The sequence below is a fragment of the Telmatherina bonti genome (assembly GCF_933228915.1).
Source record: "Telmatherina bonti genome assembly, chromosome: 19".
Lineage (NCBI taxonomy): Eukaryota > Metazoa > Chordata > Actinopteri > Atheriniformes > Telmatherinidae > Telmatherina > Telmatherina bonti.
In genome coordinates, this window is record NC_136617.1 from 31,161,351 (window position 1) to 31,169,199 (window position 7,849).

At 37.4% G+C, this 7,849-nt stretch overlaps 1 protein-coding gene across 1 annotated transcript in view; it reads right to left on the minus strand.

The window, feature by feature from the left end:
* fam135b (family with sequence similarity 135 member B) overlaps window positions 1-6,945 on the minus strand; it is a gene marked incomplete at both ends in the record, with an annotated part of 53,812 nt that extends 46,867 nt beyond the window's left edge. The window contains one exon of the mRNA XM_079258992.1: window positions 6,869-6,945. Within this exon, the coding sequence (XP_079115118.1) occupies window positions 6,869-6,945 (77 nt within the window). The remainder of the gene's footprint in view (window positions 1-6,868) is intronic.
* Between the last annotated feature and the right edge of the window lie 904 nt (window positions 6,946-7,849).

Consider the following 7,849-nt stretch of genomic DNA (forward strand, 5'->3'; position numbering starts at 1 on the left):
CTTCTTACATTCAGATTTAATAAGTACTCTTAATGCAGTCACCGTGCCACAGAGCTGTATGGTCCACCAGTCCTGTTCACAAAAACTGATGTCATTTCAGAGTGGTAATTCCAAGATCTTGAAAACTAAACTTCTTATTACAGAGTCCTTAATCTTTACACTGGGATTCAGTTCTGTGCCGTGTTCACGCACGATATGTGCTATATGAATGCAGGAAGTGATAAAAATAAATAAAATAAAATAACACATTTCAGTCTACTCAGAGGCTGGCCGTGATAATGCCTGAGATTGCTCAATTTGGACAATTTTTTTTTTTTTATGACACTAGGCTTCACTCAAGCCATATGAGAGGTTTTAATCCTCCTGCAGACACATCAGAAGAGGATTAATGTGACCTTTTTATGTGCTGGAATATAACAGAAACATAACTGAAGCAGAAGTAAAACAATAAAATAAAGGAAAGGATATTGTTAACATCACCTGTTAATCTGCTTTTCAATAAAAGAGTATTGAAATTGTATGCTGTCATTGAACTTTCTAGCTGTCTAGTTATCATGAATGTAACGTTTAAAGAAGTCCATGGTCACATAAAATCTTTAACTCACTCTGCAATTATGATATATTGACTATTTTGTGCTTGTTTCACAATCTTAAGGTTATGTCCAAAACCCTACTTTTATTTCTGTTTAAACTAATTTGTTGGAAATTTTTCTCACACTTTAAAAGAGCATTTTAAATGTGCAGACAAATTCTACAACAATGCAACTGCTTGAATTCATGCGTAGCAGGAGGGTTAGCATGTTAGCCACATGCTGATGGCCTGTTAGCATGATATACCAAACTTTGTTGGCTATTGGGGTATATTTCAATGTAAAATATGATACGTTGTTTCAAAATAAGAAAACGTATTGCCTAGTATCACTTAAATCATCTCTACATTTGTAATTATTAAATTAATTTGTAATTAAAAAATGCTGGCATTCTTAACTTCACATCTAATTAATCGAATCTTTGCTGCTATATCAAGTAAATTAATACTTAGTACACTCTGCATATCTATAAATGCAGAAACTTCATTTACTTTACTCTGCAGTGATTGAAATTTATAAATCAAACCCTTCATTAGCATGAAGGTTGCTTAGTCACATGTTAGCACTTTTTTTAGCATGAAGTACAAGCCCTGCAGGTTATTTTAGTCAAAATGTCAACAATGATGAGTTGTTTCTGAATACAAAAATAGACAAGGCAAGTTTATTTGTACAGCACATTTCATGTATGAGACAATTCAAAGTGCTTTACATAAAAAAAAAAAGCATTACAGCGAGGTGCAGAGAGCATTAAAACAAACTTAAAAGAAAAAGAGACCAAATTAAGAGATGAAAAATGTTTAGAATAAAAATTAGTGTTAAGAATTAACAATTACTTTGTGAAAACGCAGTAAATGACCTTCATTTAAAATGGCTAAAAGTTTCAGCAACCTGCAGTTTTCTGAGAGTTTCTTCCTCCTGTGAGGAGCATAAAAACCGAATGCTGCCTCGTGTGTTTAGTTCTGACTCTGGGAACAGAAAGTAGACCAGATCCTGAGGACCTAAGGGATCTGGTTGGTTCATTAACAATCCAGAAGATCCTGAATGTATTTTGGTCTGAAACCATTCAGTACTTTATAAACTAACAGCAGGATTTTGAAGTCAATTCTCTGACAGACAGAAAGAAAGTGTAAAGATCTGAGGACTAGACTTATGTGATCCACTTTCCTGGTCTTAGTGAGGACTCGGGCTGCAGCGTTCTGGACTACATGCAGCTGTTTTATGGACTTTCTAGGGAGACCTGTAAGGACACCATTACAGTAAAATAGTCTACTAAAGAGAAATACATGGACAAGTTCTTCTAAATGCTGCTGAGACATCAGTCCTTTAAACCTCTAAATGTTCTTTAAGTGATAAAAGGCGACTTAACAACTGTCTTAATGTGATGCTGAAGTCCAGGTCTCAGTCCAGGACTATTCCAAGATTTCTGGGTATTATTTTGGTTTTGTCTCATTTACCTGAAGGAAGTTTTGCCACATCCAATCCTTAATTTGATCAATGCATTTGATCAGTTTGGATCTCACAGTTTCCTGGTGAGATGGTTATGTAGATTTGTGTATCATCAGTGTAACTATGGTAACATATTTTGGTGTTTGTTTATTATTGGAGTGAGTGGAAGCTTGTTGATGTTGAACAGCAGTGGTCCCAAAGTGGAGCCTTGTGGAACTCCATGTTATATTAGTTCGCTCAGATTTAGAGTTCCCTGTAGACAAAAAGTAGTCATTGTCCCTTAAGTAAGACTCAAACCACTTATGATGATTCCAGTGCCAAAGAGTCCTACCCAGTTTTTTTTTTTTTTTTTTTTTTTTAGCCAGTCTGAGTGTCTGGAAGTTGTGTAACTACTGAAGGACAGCTTTTTCTAGAATTTTAATATCGGCCTGTAGCTGTTCATTAGTCTCATGTCAAATTTCTTTTTTTTTTTTTAGTGGCTTGATGACAGCTGTTTTTAGGGTCTGAGGAGAGACACCTGAAAACAGAGACATGTTTACATTCTGTAAAAGATGTGATGTCATGCATCCTGACACATTCTTGAAAAACCCTCCCACATCAAGACAGCAAGTGGTGGTTTTCAGATGCAATGATGTCATCCAGGTTTTTAGGACTGATTGGGGAAAAGGTTGTCATGGGGTCTGAGTCTCTGCTCAGTGGTAGTGAGGACATATATCCTGCCCCTGGCATGGAGGCACTGTCAGTAAAGAAAGAGACCTGTTGGACAGAAGTTCTGGATACACTGACACAGGAGGATTAGTTAGTCTGTGAAGTAACAAATGAGGCCCGAGCATTATTGCTGTTCTCAGTAATGATGTCAGAAAACACAGATCATCTTTCACTTCTCAGCTCCAGATTATAAATCCTCAAACTCTTTTTTTAGATCTCATAGTGAACCTGCAGCTTTGTTTTCAGCCAAAAGCTTACTGTGACGGTTTTTACCACGAAGCCAGTCACAGCTATGAACCATAGACTGTATATAAAGAGATGGACGGAGCCTCCTTGATGTCACCCGTAGGTTTCTGAAGAGCTGAATTGAAACTCGGTGGGCGGTTCCTACCATCACCATCTTGGCAGCGCCACGTGTGTCGTCTCACCCGAAAAATACAAATATGGGCAAAGAGGTGGTGCTGAGAGGGTGGCTGTGGTGGATGATTGACATCGAGTGAACCCCGAGCTACCTGTAGCTAAGAGCTAACCGAACTAACCTGGAGATAACAGGAGCGAACCAGCTAATGGAGGTAAGCGGGCTAAAGCCCAGTCACGTTTTTAACCGGCTAAAAACCGCGGTTCTATGTTCTTCTGACTTGAAGCTGGAGATTGGTACCTGTCAATCAAAAGGACACGCCCCTAAATATGCCGAACTTCAAGATTAAATTACTTTTAAACAGGCGAGTTAGAAAAAAATTCACTCCCCCCACAGTTGTCATGAAGGTAAACCTGACCTGTTAAACCTAAAATGGATTTTTGAACCAGGCTGTAAACATGTTTATTTCTGCTGTGAAGTTGGCCTTTTTAACATGGGAGTCTATGGGGATTTGCTCTGTTTTGCAGCCCCTAGTGGGGGAACTGCAGTTTTATGCACTTCCGTATAGGCTTCACTTTTAACCGGAAGTTGCTGCTTGGTATGGACACACTTGGATCATACCATGATGTAAAAGCAAAAGGAGGTTGCCAGGCGAATGTGTTGTGTCAAATGCAGCACTTTCAGAAAGATACTTCGGAGTCAGATTTAAATAGCAGCTCCTCTGGAAAAAGTGAAGAAATTGATCGTTTTTATATTTTCACCAAAACATTAAAGCTAATCCTTTGTTGTTCTAATATTTAAATATCTGTCTGTTTTCAAGCCAAATAGCATTTAGTCTTTTCAGCTTTACATAGAATATTGTAACAAATGTATGTTTTTAAAACAGTCAATGTTAGTTAACAAGTGTGTGAAATGTGGAAAGACGAGGGATGGCGGTTGTGTCTTGTGAGGGTTTGATCCTTCGGTGTGTTTACTTTCCAATATAACTAATGCTTAGTCTTGCTTTGCAGATAAAAGATTTGGCTTTATAACACCAGGTTGTTCAACAATACTTTACTTTCCAACCTTAAAACTCTGCGTATGGCTGGTTTTGATGACAACTCAACCTTCATTGTGTTCATTCATTCCTGCAGTGTTCATTGCCCAGCAGTCTCATGACTGAGAAACAGCAGCTTTTCCAGCCCAGAGCATCACATGATCGCTGGATTTGCCTTCACAGCACCACATTTTCAGGGCATATTGGAGGAAGAGAAAAAGGAGGGAAAGTAGCTGCATTTGCTTTACAGTTTTTTGCAAAATAAAAGCTATATTTTGAATATTTTGACAAAGTAAACTGCAATTTGCAGGTTTTTCCAGTGAATAGTGTTCAGCACGTAAGCTGCAGTTCTTTTTATGAGAATTGTGGCTTATACCAGGCAGCCAGATAGCTTCATTTTAGGGTTTTTTACTTGCTAGGGATGGTTTGCCACAGATTTTTTAAACTCTTCTGCTTCATTTCTCTTTCTAATTCAGTGTAAAACTCCACATTTTGGTTATAGGTTTTCTCTTCAATTATTTCTAAAATGATTTCTGTTCATACAAACTGTGCCGTTTTCACCTGAAATGAACTGGTCACGTGACCTCCTACGTCATGTCCACTGATGTGTAAAAGCGAATAAAAGTGTTTCCATTACACATTTGCAATATACTTCTGGAGTGACACATCTGATAAAAAAAACCTAATGAGATGGTAACATTTTTTCTTATTTGTGATATTTAGGTTTTGCACATTTATATATGGTAATAGAAACACAGCTTGTGACAGAGCAAGGCATAAAACAAGTCAACTCTGAGCTTTTTAGTTTATCAAATAATTGTTTATATCAGGCGTCTCCAACTCATGTCCTTGTGAGCGACCATCTTACAGGTTTTAATGTATCCCTGCTACAACCCACTTGATTCAAATGAACGGTTCTCCAACAACTTGTAGACATCTTCTGCACCTGCCTGTTAATGAGCCGTTGATTTGGCTCAGGTGCATCACAGCAGGGAAACACTTAAACCTGCAGGATGGTAGCTCACGAGGACTGGAGTTAGAAAATGAAGGTATATACATAAATATATAAAAATACATTTCTATGCCAGCAAACATGTACTGTGGAGATCCTGTGCTGAAACCAGCAGTGAACTTAGACTGTTAAAGTTTTGGTCTAACCCAGTCCTGAATCCAGACCTGATGAGCTATAAAATGTTAATGCTAATATGTGATATATAAAAGATGGACGGAGCCTCTGTGACGTCAGCCGTAGTTTTCTGAATGGTCTAGTTTAAGCTCATTGGGCGGTTCCCATCGTCGCCATCTTGGCGGCATCATCCTTCATGTCGCTCCCAGAAAATACACAAATTGGCAAAGAGGTAAGAGGGGGTCTGTGAGCGTGGGAGTGGATAAGTGACATCTTTCAAACTCAGACCTGCATGTAGCTAAGAACTAACTAAGCAAACCTGGAGTTAATGGGAGCTGACCATTTAACTAAGATAAGCAGGCTAAAGCTGAGTCATAGCGTTAACCAGCTGAAAACTATGGTTGTGCTACACACTTCCTGCAGCCAGATATCATCTACCTGTCAATCAAAAGGACAAACAACCAATTATGCCGAATTTTGAGATTAAATAACTTCTAAACTTTTAGGACCCCTAGTGGACGAAAGGTGAACTGTACTTTTTGCCACTTCCGCAGCGGATTCCCTTTGCTGGTGATGTGAGGCTTATCAAACAGCATTATCCTTTTCAGACATGCATTTATAAGAACACAATGCCACACTTTTTAAATTGTCATATTTTACCTCTGCAGACGCATCTAATGATATTTTTCTTATCAATTTATTTTAATGTATTCTATGTAATATTTATAAATTCATAATTATAATTATATTAAGTAAAAATTTTATAAAACATAGCTGTGTCATTTTTGTCACAAGGCAAACTTGTGTAATTACAATGTATACATTTATGTTGAATTATGTCACATTTATTTATTCTTGAGTGGTAATGTATTAGATGACTCGCTAACATCTTATTTTATTTTATTATTCACTTTGCTTTCTTCTCCATTAGTTCTTTGATCACCCTGCCATTTAGTTTAGTTTGTTTGGTCTTTGTTTTTTGTCATGTCTTTTATCAAAATAAAAAATTTGAAGAAAAAAGAAAAAAAGATGACTCGCTAACATTCACTGAAGTGGTTCATTTACAAATATACCATCTTCATTTGAGAATATGAAAGAAAAAAAAAACTTGTCTATACTGGCCACTATGAATGAAAGGGTTATTTAACACTTATCCAAATTTCAAAATGAAATTCTGGAATAAAATATAGATTTAGCAGCATCCACGAGCTAGCTGTTACCTCTCAGCTGCTTCTCGTTGGTTCATTTTAACTTACGAATACATCCAGCTCAGATGGGAGCATGAGCACATTTCTTTTCCTCACATGCAATTAGTCAGATTTACAACACAATCTTCAGCTGACAGCACTGAAATAGGTGGAAGGGTGGCTGACAATTGAATTACCTAATAAATTCAATCACACATCCCCGGATGAGTCATAGCTTCATTAGTATTAACCATATTCCCCTCTGTGTTCATACCACAAGCCACAGGTAGCTTCAGCAGTGTTGGAAGGAAAATGTATTCCTCACATCCCGCTTCTTATTGCATGTTTCTGAAAATCACTCCATTGTTCTCTACTTTGATAATATTCATTTATAAATAACAGATGTAAAGTGCTTACCCCCTCTGAAAGAGATCCACATTGTGAAACTTGTGCAACTCAAGAGAAAACTCCAGTGTTCCCTGTACTTCAGACATGATACAGTTCCACTCATCACCTGTAGAAAGACAAGATGCCAAATGAATATGACAAATATGACAGATCATCTCCACAGTGAAGGTTGAGACGAATGGTGACACTTCTATAACTAGCTGTCTTTGTTCTGTCCTCTGTCCGTGGAGGGGATGACTCATACAGTCAGGAGAATGGACAATGTGAGCCCAAAATAGACTCTTTGCTTTGAATAAGTTAAGCTCTGCTCAGGTTGATATTAGAAAAATGACCAGTTTACAATGAAAATCTCTTCAAGTAAAGGTTATAATGAAATTACAAATGAGTGAATGTATGTGTTTTATTTGTAGCAGTAAGGTTAACCAGGACATCAGGCCTTTGCAGATGCGTCAATGGTTTTCTTCAGTTTTTAGATTTATTGTTGCTTTTCCAGCAAGTTTAGATCAGCAAGTTAGTTTAATGACATAAATTGTAGGGCTGCTCAATTATGACAAAAATTATAATCACGATTATCTTGACTGAAATTGAGATCTCGATTATTTACATGATTATTTAACACGATTATCCAGTATTTTTAAACAGCACTGCGTGTCGTGATGTTCTCAATGGTTGAGAGGAGATAAGTAACATTGGTAATATTCCTGATGTTATCTAAGACACAAGGAGGAAGCATTGAACAGTCTTATTAAGGTGAGCAGGAATGATTTCCTGTAATGGTCCGTGTGACAGCGAAGCTGTCATAACGTCATATTATAACCATCTGTCATATTATAACCGTCTAATCCACGGTTCTGAGTTGTTTAATCCGCTTTTACCGCTTATATAGGAACTATTTTACGTTGGTCTTGATGTATGTTTTAATGCCAAACAACCGCTGTCAGGCTGCAGCGCGTTTCTCTGATTCACCTGTTAAAAGACGGCTGATCTGAA